Source organism: Cervus canadensis, chromosome 28, assembly GCF_019320065.1.
Source record: "Cervus canadensis isolate Bull #8, Minnesota chromosome 28, ASM1932006v1, whole genome shotgun sequence".
Lineage (NCBI taxonomy): Eukaryota > Metazoa > Chordata > Mammalia > Artiodactyla > Cervidae > Cervus > Cervus canadensis.
Genome location: NC_057413.1, coordinates 2,722,294 through 2,740,724, shown reverse-complemented (window position 1 = coordinate 2,740,724; position 18,431 = coordinate 2,722,294). Strand labels below are relative to the sequence as shown.

Below are 18,431 nucleotides of genomic sequence, written 5' to 3'. Positions count from 1 at the left end.
CCTGACCGCACTGCGGCACCCATGCGACTGGCCCTGGGCTGTCACACCCTGTAGGTACCAACGGTGTTGTGGGTCCAAAGCAGAGGACTGTGACGATCTGCTGGGACCGCCAGGGCTCTCTTACAGGTGAGGATGCTGAGGCCAGAGGACAGAGGTGGAGAGTGAGACAGGTGCGTGCAGAGCCAGGCTTTGCCCGGTGTGGATGAGGCTCACTCACGCCTTACGGTAAAACTCCATCCTGCCGGAAGAACCGGTCCTGAGGGCCGGAAATCCTGTGGGTGCGGAGTCGCCGTGCGCAGGGCAGCCTGGGTCTCACCGGCTCAGGATAGCCCGCCACTGGGGCTGTTCCAGGGGCGAGAAGGCGTGAATGGCAACCTCCCACTGTCCCCAAAGCGGGGGAACTGGTGTGGGGGGGTACGGTGCCAAGACAGAGAGGAAGCAAAGCCGTGACTGCACTCTGGCCGCAGCACGGCTTCCAGAACAACGCACGTCTGCACCAGCGCCCTGGGGATGCGCTTTCTGAGTTTCCGCAGCTCACGGAGCCGAGTCCCTGACCTCTGTGTTCTCTTTGCCTCCAGGTCCACATTGGCCAGATGTATTCGACCGACAAGCTTGTCATTGAGAATCAAGAGAAGCCCCGGGCCTAGGAGCCGGGACCAGCCTCCAACAGCAGCGTGGACCACTGGCAGCATCTGTTCTGTTTGCCGTGGGGCCCCTAGCAGACCTCAAGGGGCCCCTGCATCAGCTTTAAATAGCCTCACTCTGCCTGCCCTCCAGGAACTGATGAACTGAGCGAAGTGTCCCCTCTTCTGCAGCCTTAGTGACAGAGGTCAGCTGTCGCTGGCTGTCCTCGGTTCAAGCGTCAGGATGAAGAGCTGGAGCTCCTCGAGGGAAGGCGGTGTACAGTGGTGTCTCGTCCACCCCACCCCTCTCTGTGGCTCCGCAGCACCTGTATAAAGCATTTCCAGACGTGTTTCTCAGTCCGTGACAATAAATGAAAGCGTCTCCCTGGCCTTCTCTACCAGACACACGTGTCTTCATGATTAAAGCGATTTTGTTTCCTGCTGGTGCCGGGCCTGCAGAGGGTGGTGGGGGGCCCAGCAGGGAGGGTCCAGCCCTGAGCTGAGTGGCCCCTTTGCAAAGGCAAGTCCACACATTGGAAGAGATCCAGGGATAAAGGGGAGCAGGGCGCATCCTACCACTGAGACCCGGGCCCAGCGTGACAAGAGAGGTTCCCTGGGTGTGGTCGCTCACCTAGAGACCGGTCCTATAACCCGCTGCTCAGGGTGGTCTCAGGATCACTGACGTCAGCCCCACTGGGGAGCTTGCTAGAAGCACAGAATCTCGAGCCCCACCCCAACCTGTTCTGAATCAGAATCTTCAGTCTGACACACCCTAGGGGACTCCAGTGTACGCTGAAACGTGTGTCCCAAAGCTCACTCACTGAGTCAGAGCCACCTGGAGAGACTGGGAGTTTTTAAAAAGAAATTTCTTAGCACTCCATATTCTGACTTTGATAAGTGACAGACAAGGTACAGTGATTTATTTGTTGTGTTGTTCAGTCGCTCAGTCGTGTCCAATTCTCTGCGACCCTATGTACTGCAGCACGCCAGGCTCCCTGTCCATCACCAAGTCCCGGAGTCCACCCAAACTCATGTCCATTGAGTCAGTGATGCCATCCAACCATCTCATCCTCTGTCGTCCCCTTCTCCTGCCTTCAATCTTTCCCAGCATCAGAGTCCTTTCCAATGAGTCAGTTCTTCTCATCAGGTGGCCAAAGTATTGGAGTTTCAGCTTCAGCATCAGTTCTTCCAGTGAATATTCAGGGTTGATTTCCTTTAGGATGGACTGGTTTGATCTCCCTGCTGTTCAAGAAACTCTCAAGAGTCTTCTCAGCACCACAATTCAAAAGCATCAATTCTTTGGCATTCAGCTTTCTTTATGGTCCAGCTCTCACATCCATACATGACTACTGGAAAAACCATAGCTTTGACTGGACTGACCTTTGTCCACGAAGTAATGTGTCTGCTTTTTAATATGCTGTCTAGGTTGGTCATAGCTTTTCTCCCAAGGAGTAATCGTCTTTTAACTTCATGGCTTCAGTAACCATCTGCAGTGATTTTGGAGCCCAAGAAAATAGTCTGTCACTGTTTCCACTGTTTCCCCATCTATTTGCCATGAGGTGATGAGGCTGGATGCCATGATCTTAGTTTTTTGAATGTTGAGTTTTAAGCCAACTTTTTCACCCTCCTCTTTCACTTTCATCAAGAGGCTCTTTAGTTCCTCTTTGCTTTCTGCCATAAGTGTGGTGTCATCTGCATATCTGAGATTATTGATATTTCTCCCGGCAATCTTGATTCCAGCTTGTGCCTCATCCAGCCTGCATTTCTCTTGATGGACTCTGCACATAAGTTAAATAAGCAGGGAGACAATATACAGCCTTGACGTACTGCTTCCTGATTTAGAACCAGTCTGTTGTTCCATGTCCAGTTCTGTTTCTTCTTGTCCTGTATACATGCTTCTCAGGAGACAGGTAAGGTGGTCTGGTATTCCCATCTCTGTAAGAATTTTCCAGTTTGTTGTGATCCACACAGTCAAAGGCTTTGGTGTAGTCAATGAAGCAGAAGTAGATGGTTTTTTGGAATTCCCTTGCTTTTTCTATAATCCGGGAGATGTTGACAATTTGATCTCTGGTTCCTCTGCCTTTTCTAAATCAGAGGAACCATAGATCAAATCACCAACAATGATTTATAAATTTTAAATTTCTCCTGGACTTTTTAATGTTTAGCCAGTTCAGGAAACTCTGCCCTTTGAGTATGTTACAGGTAGAAACGATATTCATGTGCATTTATCCTTGAAAACACACCAGTTCAAAACAGGAAAAGAAGGAATTACTAACCTGGGGAAGTTTATGAGGGACCCTGACACCGGGTGGTTTCTTGCTGATCACCCCCCTCCATCAGCAGCACTGAGTGACTTTATTACTCACGTGTTTGGGTTTACAACAGGCTCGTATAAAGAGCCGCAGGTCCTAACGTAGTGGTGACTGTCGCTGACGGGCCGCTGCACACGCCGCTCCCCGCGTCACTTTAATTCTCACAGTCGCGGGCGTCCTCACGCCCCGGTGAAGGCCGTGTCTGCCCGCCTCGTCTGTGGATGGCTGGGACACTGCGTTCAAGTGTCCCAACGTGCGTTCACGGCGTCTGGTGATAACTGACGGCCCCAGGATGCTCTGGCCTGCGTGTGCCCGAGACCCGCCCCTGCCCTGTCCCGGGTCTGTTCCCGCTGTGAACCCAGATCCTTGTCCGTCTCAGGGCCCCGGTGTGAGAGCATCACTCAGCAGATGGTGACCGTGGTGGGAGGCAAACCTCCCCCCGCCCCCAGGTGGCTGTCCCGGGGCAGCGTCTCAGCCTGGGTGTGTGGCTCCGGGCCCGTTCCCCTCTGCCCAGGCAGGGGTGTGGTCGCTCCGAAACAACTGCATGGGACCAGGGTGTTGGCCAAGGGATGTCAGCTCTGACATCACTCCATTAAGGAAACCTCCAGAGCCCCTCCCCTCCCCTCCCCTCCCTCCCCTTGTCAGCGGACAAAGGTGGGTCCCTCGCTGGTGCTCAGCCCTAGGGACCAAGGGAGCAGTCCACGAGGACGTGCGCTCTGCGGATCCCAGGGGTGCGTCTCTTTGTTACAAGAGAATCTGGAGCAAACTCGACTTTGGTAAGGAAAGCAGGCTTTTTCTCTGACCGTTTGCCCTGAGTCTGTGGGCAGGGCTCACCTCACCCCTGAGAACAAAGAGGATCTTCCCTCTCAGTCTGCCTGCAGCCCTTATTAGTCCTGCAGGGAAACGTTGATGAAAATGGCTTCTCCTGTCGAGATCCACTTGGGGAGTGAGACAGATGCTCTGACTCAGATGCTCAAGGGCGAAGCTTTAAGTCCAAAGACCCTCAGGAGCGAACCCGGAGCAGAGCCCCCCGGAGGTGAATCTGGGAGGACGGCTGACAGCATCACCGACAGCATTCAAAGCTGGTGTCTTCTTGTCCTGGAATTAGACCACAAGCGACGGTTGACACGAGTGGAGCCGGAACTGCACTTCTCTCTGACCCAGCGGCCCGGCGCTCACCCGAGGCCGGGCCAGGCATCCACGTGCAGGCGGCCGCTCCCGGAGGAGCTGGACTTCCGGGGCCATGGCTCAGCCGGAAAACGGCTTCCTATGAACGACCCACGTCCTTTTCCTTCTAAAGTGATGAGCTTTCCTAGGAAGTTAGAAACCTTTTCCTCTCATCAACCAGAAAGTTACAGGGAGCCCCTTCTAAATGTCAGTTAAACACTGTGAAAATATTTCAGTAGAACTTCCCTTCAGTTAGTTAGTAAATTCAGGTTGAGGACATCTGTGTTGAATACAGAGACAGTTTAATAAGAACATAACTGGTTCTAAGTTTTTAAAGGAGTAATTTTTTTTATTTAAAAAATTTATTTATTGAAGTGCAGTGGACTTAAAATGTTATGTTAGTTTCAAGTGACTTTCTTTTTTTTAGATTTGTACAGGGTCTTAGAAAAATGAATTTGCTATTCCATAGAAGGAATACTTTCCATTTAGGTGCACCTGTGTGATTTATGAAGCCCATGTAGGATATACGATCGAGGACTCCAATATTAACGCTGAGAATCTCATCTTCCACTCACACTTCAACCACGGAGCATATTTAGGATTATTAACTTGCCAGATTTTAGCATGGATTTTTACTTCTAAAAACACAGCCTTTCACTTCCTTTTGGGACTCTACAGACAGAAGCTTGTTCAGAGAGGAGAAATGATGTATCAATAACCCAGACTGCAAAAATAAATAAAACATTTCTTTAAAAAAAATTGGAAGACAGGAATATGGAGTGGTGGGAAGAATGCAGATGGTGGAAAAAAATCCAGCCACTGAGGCAGACAGCTGAAGACCGGGGTCTAATTTAATCTTCAGCTCATGAACATCACCTTCATGTTGCAGGGTCCCAGGGCTGACCAGACCCCTAATGATCTTTCCAGGTCTAACAGTCTGCAAATCCAGTTAAATCAAAAGGAAAGAAACCATCCTCCAGACCATCTGCATGCTCGTCTCGTTTCACTTTTCCTTTGGCCCCACCTTGTGGCTTGCAGCGTCTTAGTTCCCCAGCCAGGGCTGAACCCGCGCCCTGGCAGTGAGAACACCGAGTCCCAGCCGCTGGACCAGGAATTCCCTGAGTGCTAGTTTCTGGCACAATCAGCAAGAAATCGCCAGCATCCGTCCCCAGCTTCGTGTGGAACTTGGGTGCTGTTTGGGGCCACTCGGCCCAGCCCGAGGCCCACGAGAATGTGGATTTGGGATGGGCTGGGCAGTGAAGCCAGCTGGCCGCCTGCAAATGCACAGAGAGCTCATGGAGCAGGCCCGTGGCCCCTCGGATTCCTCGCCAGCCAGCAGTTCAGAGTCTCAGCCAACAAGTGTGTTTCCAGCTGCTTCTAAACTGAGCCCTTTTTCTCCCTGGCCTCTGCTACTGCTTCTGCGATTCCTCAAGCAGAGTTTAAGCCCAGTTGAAAAGAAAGGGGAAGTCTGCCTCTTGCTCACCGGCAGTAACTGTCCCCTTGCACGTCTCCGCAGCAGGCACACGGTTCAAAAGAAAGCTGAGTGTTCTCGGCAGGGGGTCAGTTTGGGGTGGAGGCACGCCCCCGAGAGTCCGGCTTCATGGCTGGGGAGCCCCGCTAAACACCTGGAGGACAATCAGAAAACCAGCCGGTGCTGGCCTGGGCACACAAGCAAGAGAACAGGCCAGGCAGAGGGAACCCAGAGAGATCCTGGGGCTGGAATATCCCAGGGCGGGTGAAGACTCGGCTCGGGAGGTGGAGCGCGTATCGGGAAGGCAGGCACCCCGTGAGTGGGAGCGGAGACGGAGCAGGAAGTCCTGGCTCTTCAGCAGCTTCCTGGGCTTCCCAGGGGGCTCAGTGGCAAAGAACCCACCTGCCAACGCAGGAGACATAAGAGACCCAGGTTCGATGCCTCGGTCGGGAAGATCCCCTGGAGCAGGAAATGGCAACCCGCTCCAGTGTTGTTACCTGGAGAATCCCATGGACAGAGGAGCCTGGGGGCTACAGTCCATGGGGTCGCAAAGAGTCAGACACGACTGACTTACTGACTAGACTCCGCGCTTCCACTGCAGGGGGCGTGGGATCGATCCCTGGTCGGGGAACTAAGATCCCACAGGCAGAGTGGCCAAAAAAAGTCCTTTTTAAATAGTGTGTGCTTGGCACGCCGCAGAGAGCCTCCCTTAAAGCTCGAAACCATGTAGTTAGGCAAGAATAAGGCCCCTGCCCGGCAGATGTGAAAACTCATGCTCTGTAGGAAAGGGACGTGTTTGGAAGCGCAGGGACATCGAGGCCGAGCTGTGTCCACGGCCGGCCAGGCTCACTTGGGGCGGGTGTGTCGTTCCCACGTCAGGCCCCTGCGGGCAGCCCAGCGCGCTTCTCTGCTAGCACCGCGCCTGGCAACGCTTCACACGCTGCTCAGGACCAGGTTTTCTTTCTTTAAAAAAAAAAAAAAGTTTAGCATTGTTATTAACTTTTTATCTGAAATGATTTGAAACTCACAAGTATTTGCAGAAAAAGCAGAGGATTCCCGGGTTCACTTCTCATAACTTACCCCAGCGACAGGATCTCCTGCAACCTTGGCTCATTGGCAGAACCCAGAAATCGATGCTCGGACGCTACTACTGACTCAGTTTCTCTGGCCTCGCGCTGAGGTCTCAGGGCCCCTGCGCTGGGGGCCGCGTGTGTATCGCAGGATGTCCACAGCATCCACGGCCCCGACCCACTAAGTCCAGAGCCCCCCGCCGCAGTGGTGAGCCCCGAATACGTTCCCAGACTCAGTGACGGCTTTCAAGGTCCCAAATCACTTCACATTCTTTATTCAAATTAGGACTTTGGGTTCAGCACTTTTTTTAAGTGTAGCACATACAGAAATATCACCATAACAGCAGAGCAGCCCACAGAAGACTTCCTACAAATTCCTTAGAACTGAAACGACATTTTCAAACCACAAAGATATAATCATCCTTTTAAAAATCGAGGAGAAACACAGGGGCTGGGTTCAGACTACAGTAGTTCTGAGTTTAAGTAAACAGTATCAGAATCACGTTGACAGAAACCTGTTATTCAAGCCAGACATTCCACCGGGCATATTTCTCAGGCAAATGTCAAAACGAAGGTTAATGAGGTTACTTTCTCTCACATCATTAGAAGGAACTGTGCAGAATTCCTCACAAACATTAACATATAAACACAAACATATCCTGTCTGGGAGGGTGGCCGACAAGGAACACTCAGGCCCCACAGTTCTGGCTTCGGAGAGCAGGCTCCATGTGCCCCCACGCCCACCCCCAACCCCAGTCATGGTCGTCTTGGGCCCTGAGACCTGCCCCCACCCCTGTGTGACCCAAAGCTGTCCGAAGCAGCCTCCCTTGAGAGCCCAGGGCTTCCAGACACCCCGGGGTGAGCTGCGTTGCATTTCCAGACCCTGGAGGAACGATGTGGGTGTTTGGTGATATTGCAGTGGCCGTGGACTCAGCCACACCGGGCTGAAGCCAGACCATCGCTCACACAAGGGAGCCCCTCCGCTGAAGCTGGGACCTGCTGCCGGCCCATCTCCAGCCTCCAAGGTCACGTACAGGTAACGGGTCACGGGTGTCTGTCCTACAGAGAATGGCGCCGATGGCTTTAGAAACCCTTGGCTTAACAAACTCATCCCTGGGGGTCTCCTGAGCCACCTGCATGCTGTCGGGTCAGGGCCCCAAGGGCCCTGCCCTGGTCTTCATGGCAGCCTGCAGCCCACCCTGCCCAGGCCGGGGTCTCAGGGCGGGGAGGCCCAGGCCCCACATCACGCGTCCTCTCCCTGGCACCGGCTCCTGGCTCCAGGTTGGCAGGTCACACAGGGCCGGGCAGCCCCCAGCCTCAGAAGCCAAGACCTCACAGCCCATTCTGAAGGTGTTTCCTTGGCCAGAAAAACTAGTCTTTCAGGGCAGTCGCATCAGTACGGAAATTCCATTTTTTCGTTGTTGTTAATCTTCTTTGGCCAAATCTCATGCGAAGATTTGACTCACTGAAAAAGACCGTGATGCTGGGAGGGATTGGGGGCAGGAGGAGAAGGGGACGACAGAGGATGAAATGGCTGGATGGCATCACCGACTTAATGGACATGAGTTTGAGTAAACTCCGGGAGTTTGTGATGGACAGGGAGGCTTGGCATGCTGCGATTCATGGGGTCGCAAAGAGTCAGACACGACTGAGTGACTGAACTGAAATGAATTTTCTAAGATATTTATTTTTGGATTTGGCCACGTCTTAGCTGAGAGACTCAGGATCTTCAGTCGTGGCCCGTGAGATCTAGTTCCCCGGCCAGGGATTGAACCCCAGCTCCCTGCATTGGGAACATAGAGTCTGAGCAACTGGGCCACCAGGGAAGTCCCCAGAAAGTCATGAAAAATGACTTTAAAACAAACAGCAGCGCTTCAAATGCCATAACAGAAGCACCTCTGGTTCAGACGTTTGGGGATGGGAAAATAAGCAGCGGAATCACAGATCTAAATGAGGGCTGTTTTTGTTTTTTTCCAAAAGAACATATTCTCCTTAACCAGGCTGAAAAGGACACACAAATGGAATTCTCTAAGCCATTTAAAGTGGTTCTGAATGTAAATGCACATTTCTTTTTATGTAATGTAAAAATCAGACAAAACGTAACTTCCTACGAGAGACCTGTTTCTCCCACTTTGGGTGTAAAAAACGCCGTTTCAGCTGCATCCGAACAGCCTCCTGATGTCAGGAGTTCTCCCAGAGCCGTCCCGGGAGGCATTGTACCTACAAACACCGTCGAGCCCTGCCAGGCGGGCCCTTTAAAGACCATGATTTCCCACCACCGTAACCTTCTCACATGCTCGAGTGGGTGTTCTACAGAACACGTGTAGCTGTTTACAGAAAGGCCTTCTGCAGGACGTGCTCGGGAATTCTTCGACCTGGAGGTTAAATGTTTCAAGCGCAGTTCACCAAACACCTGCTGTCAACCTAGACTGCGTTCGGAGTTTCAGACCGAGTTTCCCATTTCTGGACACATTGGGAGGCTGCCGGTTCTCCTTGGGCAATGACTTGAGTTAACAGATTTCAGAGAACCCGAGCAGTGCCAATAATACCAATGGGATGCGTAATTACACAAGTCTGATTTCTCCAAAATGTCTGGAAGTGTCTCTACAGCATCTTTGCTTTACCAGAGATGTGTGTGTATCGAAGGATTTCCGGGTTGAAATGGCTCTGAACTCCTGACTTCACAGACTTCCGCTCTTCTATTAGTTCCACCAGGTACGTCTCACTATCACCCCTTCACAGCGAGTCCTTGATCCTTGCCATCTCAGATGTCTCCCCAAAACCCAAAGGTGAGTCATTTCTTTCTTTACCAAAAATGTGTTTGTTCACAGAGGGCGAAGCCAAAGAACTAACTCTACAGGATGCAAATACTACATCAAAAAGATTCAAAGGGCTTTCGGTCCTAATGAGCCTAAAGTTACAGTGTTTAGCTGTCCAGCCGCCAGCCTGGGAGGCTTAAAGGACCACAAAGGGCTGCGTCCTGACAGTCCACTCATCAGCAGAAGGGAGGACATGGAGACACAGAAGGTCACCTGGTGGAGTGTGTCCATCCATCACCAATGCCGAGGAGAAGCAGGGCCGGCCTCCCCAGGAGGGGCTTCAGGCACCGGCCCACTTGCTGGCAGTAAGGCCAGGATGGCCCTGCAGGAGGAAAAGGGGGGCCACTGGGCTGGGCCCAGTTTCCGCTCAGCCCCTTGCCACTATGACTGCGCAAAGCAACCCACCCCCCCCATGCTGGCAGACAGTCCAGGCCTGGCGTCACGGGGGCTGGCCGGGCAGAGCTGGACTGCAGACAGCCCGCTGTTTGTCAGGGCCGCCTGCCAAGCTACAGCATGCACGGTGCCCCCTTTTAACCTACAAACCCGTGTCCCGCGATGAGAGCCAAAGGCGCACACCAGTACCGTGATGTTGCACAAGAGCAAACCTCCCGTTTCTTCCCAAAGGCTGTTCCTTGCACTCCTGACAACGTACACACGGCAATGGTCACAACACCCTACATGGCTCCAAGCCACACGCTCCTGAGAAACAAGCGACTGAGTGGGGGGATGAGAAAACCGAGCATGCTAAAATACATAAACGCCGCTGGGCCAGAGCAGAAAGATGGGAAACTCCTACAGTGACACAGCGGGAGTCCAAAATAAACCTCCAAAAATCAAACGAGCAGCAGGCTCTGCGTGGCTCAAACCCACAGCATCGCCTGGGAAGGCCTCCCCCCGGTCAGGGCAGGAGGGGCACAGCAGGTGGGGCCGTGGCCAGGTGGGAACACACAGCACACCTGTGTTTCAGGAGAAGCTTCCCCAGGCCCTGCAGCCGGATTCTGGATGACCACTGCCCACCGCCCGCTGCTGCAGGACGGCTCCCGGGCCACGGTCCTGCCGCCCGCACAGAGCTGCCTGGTGTCCCCAGGGCTCGGCTGGGATCCTCAGTTAGATCTCGGTCACCTTGCTTCATAAACCCGGGGGTTATCAGGGTTGTCCGCACAGATGGCTGCATTTCCAAGCACTGCTCTGATGCTCTGGACTGGGACACACACTTCACGCAACGTCCCCTGACCCGTGGGCCCCACCTTGCCCAAACCGAAGAAACTCGAGTCCCTCTGGTAAAAGTCAGGGTCCTCGGCTGAGCTGAGCAGCTTCTAGTTTTTGATCACTAGAGCTGGGTGAGATGTTGAAGTTATGACATTCTCAAGCAGAGTGACCCTCACTTAACAGGTTGTGATAAATATTATGGCAAAAATGTCACAGCTGCACTGTGAGAGTTTAGCTTTGGGGATAAATGTGTGTGTTCGTTCGATTTGGGAAGTACACTCTTAAACACTTCCTCACGCCCATCAGTACTGCCCCTTCCTTTGAGACTTTTCAAAAACAAACCAAAAAAGAGCTATTTTAACGTCCTAACATTTCTTTGCAAAGCGTTTGCTATCAATCTACAGTGAAAAGTTGGCACTTTATAAAAGTAAGGTTGACATTTAGAAGATTGCTAGTTCTAGAGCTTTGAAGGGCTATAACCACATGCAGAAAGTCTGGGCTGTTCACCATATTTTACAGGTCTTTGTAACCTGAGCCTTAGAAGAGCTAACCTCCAAGACTGACGGGAGAGCAAATCCAGGTTTTCTTTCCTAACAGTTATACTTTACCAAATATAACTCTCAGCACAAACAGTTCCCAAACAGAACAGTTTGAAGTTTTTATATTATGAAACAAGTCATCTTAAAATTGTTTGAATTCCAAAATATAATTTTGAAAATCAGTAATGGTTTTTATAGGAATAAAATTTTTGCTGTACATGGCCTCTTAAAAATTCATTTCTCATGTATTTTATTCTAGATTTAATGGGTTACTATTTTAAAAGATACAGGACAAGAGGGTCTCTATTTTGATCATAATATTGTGCTCCTAATTTAATTTTAATAATTAATTTAATAATCTAAAACAATCCAAAGTAATGCATTGCTGCCATATGAACTATTATTTCAAACTGTATCATAGGCTATTTACACTATCAATACTTTTCAACTAAAATGTATTCATAAGAAAAATAGAAAATGTATTTATCTAGGTGTTATTATTATGCAGTAAACGCACTTTCAAAAAGGAAGTGATGGGCCAGACCCAATATCAGACAGTGAATAAAAACGCTTGGTTGCATTTGTATTTAGTAGCATAAAAATTATGTAGTTCTAATAGTTGCTTGAAAGTGAAAGTGTTAGTCACTCAGTTGTGTCCAACTCTTTGCTGCCCCATAGACTGTAGGCCGCCAGGCTCTGCTCTCCGTGGGATTCTCCAGGCAAGAACACTGGAGTGGGTTCCCAAAGGAGAGGGCTTCCCTGATAGCTCAGTTGGTAAAGAATCCGCCTGCAACGTAGGAGACCCCAGTTCGATTCCTGGGTTGGGAAGATCCCCTGGAGAAGGGATAGACTACCCACTCCAGTATTCTTGGGCTTCCCTTGTGGCTCAGCTGGTAAAGAATCTGCCTGCAATGAGGGAGACCTGGGTTTGATCCCTGGGTTGGGAAGATTCCCCTGGAGAAGGGAAAGGCTGCCCACTCCAGTATTGTAGCCTGGAGAATTCCATGGACTGTACAGTCCTTGGGGTCGCAAAGAGTCAGACACAACTGAGCGACTTTCACTTTCTCCAGAAGAAATTCCCAAGCAGGGGTGGAACCTGGGTCTCCTGCATTGCAGGCGGTTTCTTTCCGTCTGGGCCACTTTATCATTAAAAAGTTTTTTTATGAGCACATTAGGTCATCCACATGACCATTTTTTTTTAGTCTGCTTTACTCCAACTATAAATTGTAATTCATTAACTTCTGATGGCTTTCTACTCATAAATCAGTATTTAAATTTTTTCCATGATCAGTTACCTTTGGCAAACACTGCCATAGTCAAAAAGGATATTTTACAAACCAGAGTTCAAACTAAATATTTCTATAGCTTGAGACATCCCATTTTAAGGCATGGAAATATCTGGCAGCTTTTTGTAGCTTGATGTTAATTCCGAGGGGTGCCACAGTGCAGCTGTCTTGACCTTCTATTATTTCTTTTTTTCTTTTTTCTTTTCCCTGCAGCATAGGGGATCTTGGTTCCTCAGCCAGGGGTCGAACCCTCATTCCCTACATTCTTAACCACTGGGCCACCAGGGAAGTCCCTCTGCTATTTCTTAGAAGCAGCAGATGGATTCCCCTCCCCAGTAAAGGAATAATTGTACATTTGGTGTCTGAGTGTTTATTGTAATCAACCAAGATTACCAAGAGGAATGCAACCAGTTTTACCTTTACCCAAAGGAGGTTTATGTCAAGTAACAAATTTTTACTAAAAGTTTAACTGCTTTAAGTATAAGTCTCAACATATAGTTTAAAAAAAACACTACTTCTCTAGAGCAGACTTTATAAAGGCCCAGACAGTAAATATTTCAGGGTTTGCCATGTGGTCTCTGCTGCACCTCCTCAGCTCTGCACTTGTAGCAGGAAAGTGATCATGGATAACATGTACGTAAATGTGCATGGCTGTGTTCCTACAAACCTGTACTGACAGGCCCTGAAATTTGAATTTTGTACACTTCTTATGTGTCACAAAAATAGTATTCTTTTGAATTCTTCCAACTATTTAAAAACGTAACAGGCATTCTTAGCTCTCAGCTACATGAATGCCTTCAGGCTGCATCTGGCCCGTGGGCTGTAGGTTGCCTACCCTGGTTCTTAGAGAGCAGCACTGAAACCACCGCTCCCTGAAGATTAGCATTGCAAAATGGAGCTGACTATACTAGCCATGTGCCCGAACACGTGAAAGCCAAAGAAAGACAGGTTACCAAGGGATGACGGAGGTCTGAAGAAGTCAAGTCCTCAGGAGGCTCACCAGCCCTGGTCGTGCCTGGCCACCTTATCCTGACATCCACGGCCATCAGCCAACCAAACTGGGGCCACAGTCGTAGCCTGTGCATGGTGCCAGTGGGTTCAGAGCAGGATCTTCTGGGTGGGCAGGCTTCATCCTCAAGTCACCACCCCCCACTGTGGCTCCAGGAGGCACAGAAAGCCCTTTCCCTCCCTCATCTCCTGCCATGGAGTCCAGCCACTGAGAGTCCAGATTCTCTGACTGCTGAGGGTCCAGAAGTCCAACAGCGACCGTGTGCTTTGCCCGCACAAAAGGGCTGGAGGCCAGAGACCAGCTCATAGCCGAGGCCGGAAGAGCACTCTGGTGTTTCAACTCACCACGGATCTTGTGCTGCCTGGGGAAAGAACGACTTCTACAAAACATTTTTAAGAACACTCTAGCCCACTGTGGAAAATCTAGGCCCTTTCCATATCAGAGAGGAGAGATGGGACAAGGGAAATCTGAAAATACTGTGCTTTGATGATTTTAAAGTGCAGCAGCATCCACTGAAGATGGCCCAACTGCCAAGGCCTCCCAAACTGCCAAGAGCTTAAATATCAAGTAGCAGACATGCACGTGGCCTTAAATTTTCAACAGGATATCCGTGTGCGAGCGCAAATATTTCGCAGATCTCAATTAAGAGAAACGGCAGCGACGCAAAGGCTCCCACTGACCCGCTATCCACGCCGGCCCTCGGCACGATCCTTCCACCTCTCCATGAGAGCTGAGGGGGCGTCCACAGCTAAAAACAAATCCCAAGGGTTTGCAGCCTCGCTCAGGAGTCTTTTTTTTTTTTTTTCCCCGTGGAGAAAGTCACTGTTCGGAATCTTGAGGATTTCTTCCCATTCGATGCGGGGCGAGAATTCCAAAGGCCAAAGCGGCAGGGAAGGCAGGGCGCTTGGCCCGGGCTCCGTGCTTGCTGGCAGGACCTGTCTGGGTGCCAACGAACTTGCAGTGAGGTCCTCCCTCTCCCCGGGGCGACGATGCCCGGCTACCTGGGCCCCGCGCGCCGTCGGCCCGGCCCCGCGGGCTCAGAGCGCGACGGCCGGGCGCCCCGAGCGCAGCGTGTAGTTGGCCCCCGCGTTGTTATCCCAGTACTCGCCCTGGGCGCAGCGGTAGCAGATGGCGAAGTGGACTGCGAGCCCCGGCGCGTCCGCGTCCTCCCCTTCCTTGGGCAGCAGGCCCGGGGGCAGGGACAGCGCGAAGTGGAAGCGCTCGGCGCCGGGCTCCTCCTGCTCCTCGGCGTCCCCGGGCTCCCCCGCCGGCGCGTCCGGCGGCAGAGGCTTCCCGGGCTCGGGCCGCAGCTCGGCCAGCACGTCCAGGAAGGAGCGCCACTCGGTGAAGGTGTAGCGCACGGCCACGACGCGCGGCCCGGGGCAGCCCAGCACCCGGCCCGAGCCGGTCACCTCCGCGCCGCCGGGCGCCGCGCACTGCACGCGCTCCAGGCACACGCGCTGTCTCCGCAGGCGCGCGGCAGCGGCGCTCGGCCCGGGCAGCTCGAAGAGGGGCTGCAGCCGGGGCGGCGGCGGCGCGCGGGGGGGCGCGGCCACCACCGCGGCCAGCAGGCCCGGGAGCCGCTCCAGGTCCTCGGCGCGCGCCGGGAAGCTGCGCAGGCGTGAGAACACGGCGGGCGGCACCTGCGGCTCCTCGGCCTCGCTGAAGTGCTTCACGCGGGCCAGGCTCAGCCCCAGCGCGTCCGCGAACTGCACCCGCTTCTTGCACTTGGCGCAGCAGTCGCCCGGACCGAGCGGCGCGTCCTCGGCCGCCTCGCCGCCCTCCGCGCCCGGGGCAGGCGGCTGGCGCTGCTGCAGGAACTGAGCCGCCTGCAGGATCGGGTCAGCGGGCAGCGAGAAGGAGCGCGCGCGGCGGCGGCTCTCCAGCCGCGCCTCCTGCTCCCGGGGGATGGCCGGCTCCTGCGAGGACCCGCGCTCGGCGTCGGGGCCCGGGGCCGCCGCCCCGCAGCCGCCATCCACGCCGCCCTCCGTGCGGGGCCGTCCCGCGGCGGGCGGCTCCCCAGCTGCCCGGGGCTTTTCCGGGGGCGCAGATCCCGGTACCTCCGCACTTAGCCGCACCCCCCGGGGCTCCATGACGCCCTGGCCCGGGACCTGTCCTCCGGACACTTGACGCCTGGGGAGGTGCAGAGAGCGCAGCGCCCGCCTCGGTCCAGGAGGAGAAGGCAGTTCCAGTCTGGAAGCTCGGGGGCGCTGCCCGGGGCGGGGTGGGAGGAGGGCGCGGGGCGGGCGCGACCGCACGGGCTGGAGCCGGCCCGCGGCGGGGGCGGGCCCGGGGGCGCGGAGTCCAGGCGGGCGGGGTCCCAGGACTCCTCCAGTCCTGTCCCCCGAGCTCCGGAATGAGTCCGCGCTCAGCTCGGTCGTCCTTCTGACCGCGAGGTCGGCCCCTTGGGTCCGAACAGATCCACCCTCCCGAGGGTCGCGGCGCGGTCTCCCGTGCGCCGTCGCACCCGCCGAGGAGGCGCCAAACTGCGGAAAACTAGCGGGCGGGGCAGCTGGGCGGCGGCGGGCCTCGCGGATCGGCTCCTCCTTCCTCCCCAAGTTCCAGGCGCTCGGAAGATGGCCCGGCCCGGCGCGATCTCCCCACGGGCGCCGGGTGGACCCGGACCCGGTCCGGGCGGGAGACTGCGCGGGGCCGGGGGCCGGGCGGGGGCCGCTTCCGAGCGCCTCCGGAGGCCATTCGCGCGGGGCCCGGGCGCACGTCCCGCCCCGCCCCTCTCCCCGCCCTCCGCACTCGGCCCGGAGCAGGGGGACCAGGGTAGTGACGCGCGTCCCGGCCTTCCGAGGGGTGCGAACCCGGGGAGGGGGGCTGCTGAGAAGACCAGAGCCTCTTCTCGTTGGTTTCACTTTGTTTCCTTTTTAAGGCTAACTTTAGCAGCCTGTAGGTCGGAGTTTCTCAAGCATCGCTCGCGTCCCTGTCACCTGGCCGGGGTGTGCCAGCTCAGGACTGGGCCCCACCCTAGGGGTTCAGGCTGTAGGCCCGGGGTGGGGCCCCGAAGTATTTCTCGCAGGAACATGCGGAGGCTCCTTCATGGCCTCCCACGCCAGCGTGGAGGCCTTGATTGTCTCTCAAACTAGGGACTTAAAAGAGGCCCCAGACACACCTGTTGGTACAAAGATAAGATTTGGGGAAGATTGTTTTCACATTTACCTAGACGCTGACATAGGGCTTCCCTCATAGCTCAGTTGGTAAATCATCTGCCTGCAATGCAGGAGACTTGGGTTTGATCCCTGGGTCGGGAAGATCCCCTGGAGAAGGAAATGGCAACCCACTCCAGTATTCTTGCCTGGAGAATCCCATGGACAGAGGAGTGTGGTGGGCTACAGTCCATGGATCACAAGAGTCGGACACTTAGCAACTAAACCACCAGCACCCCCAAACGCTGACATGCTAGGGAGTGAAATACAAAATCTACAAACTATCTTAAAGATCAGATAGGACTTCTGGGAGACTTTGAGGCTGTGGAGACCCTCCTGGGCTCCTGCTTCATCAGGTGCCCCGCCCCCCACCCCAAACCCTTCCCCCACCTCCCCACCCCACCCTCCCCCTCCCCTGACCCACCCCCCCAGGGTGGGACAAGAGGAAGGGGGAACTGAAGGAGGCCTGGCTGTCAGGGCCTGTGGGCTGGTCCAGCTGTCCTGTCCCACTCTTTGGTGGGAACGTGGGATGCTCTGTTATTGGGAGGAGACCACAGTTAACCAGAAAGTCAAGGGAGAAGATATAGAGTCAGCCCCTGTGGCAGATGCTAAGAAGGTGGCTCCGACCCCATCAGGGTGTCCAGGGAGCCTCGGTGAGGGAGGGGAGTGGGGTTAACAGGAGGGCCGCTGGAAGGAAGGTTTCAGCCACATTGGCAGGGGGGCGCCTGCAAGAGTGGCCACAGGCTGGGTCCCCTTCCAGGATCCTTAAGGCAGCCTCTGACCTCTGTAGCGGCCTGGGCCTGGCTGCCCAACACCGGGCCCCTGTGTTCCTGTCTCACCTCTCCTCCACACGGCCCCTCCTGGGGAGGCCAACCCCTCTCCCCTCCAGAACAGCACCAGTCTCATCCAGGAGGAACCCCCTCCCTGTCCAGACGGGCTCAGGAGTGAGCGATGTAGGATGTGAGGTGGACGTCTGAGAGGCAGCATCCCAGGGCAGTGTCCTTCCTCCCCAGAGGAGATGGACGCCGATGTCCCAGCCACCTTGCCACGGTCAGCGGTGGTGCAGTCCCGCGCGTGGGAAACGCAGGGCCCTGTAGGCCATCATGTGCTCCAGCTGCTAAGGGGATGTTTCTAGTGAAGGCTGCTGGCATTCTGAGTGCGACAGTTCTTTGTTGCGACCGTCTGCTGCAAGCTAAGGGCTTTCACTTCCTGGAGGCCCACCCTCCAAATGTTGATAGCAGCCCCAGGAATTGCACCCCGGTTCGCAGACACCCCAGCTGTGGGTGGCATGACCCCACTGTCACTGAGAACCAAGGAGCTTGTGGACCACCTCCCACGTGGAGTGACATGCAACCTTCTGGTTCAGTTAGCGTGGTGGAGCTTTCTGCCGCTTGTAGACCAGCGTCCTAACAGGAAGGCATTTTTATTCATTTGTTTAGCTGCACCTGGTCTCCGTTGTGGTGCATGGGATCTTGCGTTGTGGCATGTGTTAGACCAAGGGGGTCTAACCTGGGCCCCCTGCATTGGGAGTTCACTTCTGCAAACCCACAGCATCATTGCCTGCTTCCCTGGGATGGCCTCTTACCAGGTCCTGCCCTGGCTGGTTCTGACTTGTTTCCAAGTTTTATGTCCAATTAGCACATCTCTGCTTGCAGAGCAGGGACTGTGTCTAATTGATAGTTCTCTCCCCTACCCTCCCATCCCCCACTCTCAGTCCCAACATCCCATTTCCAATGAGATTGTATAACGTGGGGCCCAAACTCTGGAGACA

At 54.2% G+C, this 18,431-nt stretch overlaps 2 protein-coding genes across 4 annotated transcripts in view; one reads left to right on the top strand and one right to left on the bottom strand.

Moving 5' to 3' along the window:
- The window catches only part of LYRM4 (LYR motif containing 4), an 82,995-nt gene extending 81,969 nt beyond the window's left edge, over positions 1–1,026 (top strand). For both annotated transcript variants that reach the window (XM_043450471.1, XM_043450470.1), the window contains one exon: positions 579–1,026. In XM_043450471.1, coding sequence (XP_043306406.1) covers positions 579–647 — 69 coding nt within the window. In that variant the 3' untranslated portion in view covers positions 648–1,026. The remainder of the gene's footprint in view (positions 1–578) is intronic.
- Positions 1,027–6,128: 5,102 nt separating this feature from the next.
- On the bottom strand, positions 6,129–16,192 carry PPP1R3G (protein phosphatase 1 regulatory subunit 3G). 2 transcript variants are annotated; one of them, XR_006266080.1, is made up of 2 exons: positions 6,654–6,766; positions 6,129–6,536 (listed from the first exon to the last, which is right to left on the bottom strand). XR_006266080.1 is itself a non-coding variant. In XM_043450197.1 (2 exons), exon 1 carries the CDS (start codon positions 15,596–15,598, stop codon positions 14,543–14,545), a length of 1,056 nt encoding a protein of 351 aa, XP_043306132.1. In that variant the 5' UTR covers positions 15,599–16,192; the 3' UTR covers positions 6,129–6,536; positions 13,450–14,542. The 2 variants fall into 2 exon arrangements, 1 of the variants encoding a protein (XP_043306132.1); XM_043450197.1 differs by lacking the exon at positions 6,654–6,766 and adding an exon at positions 13,450–16,192.
- Between the last annotated feature and the right edge of the window lie 2,239 nt (positions 16,193–18,431).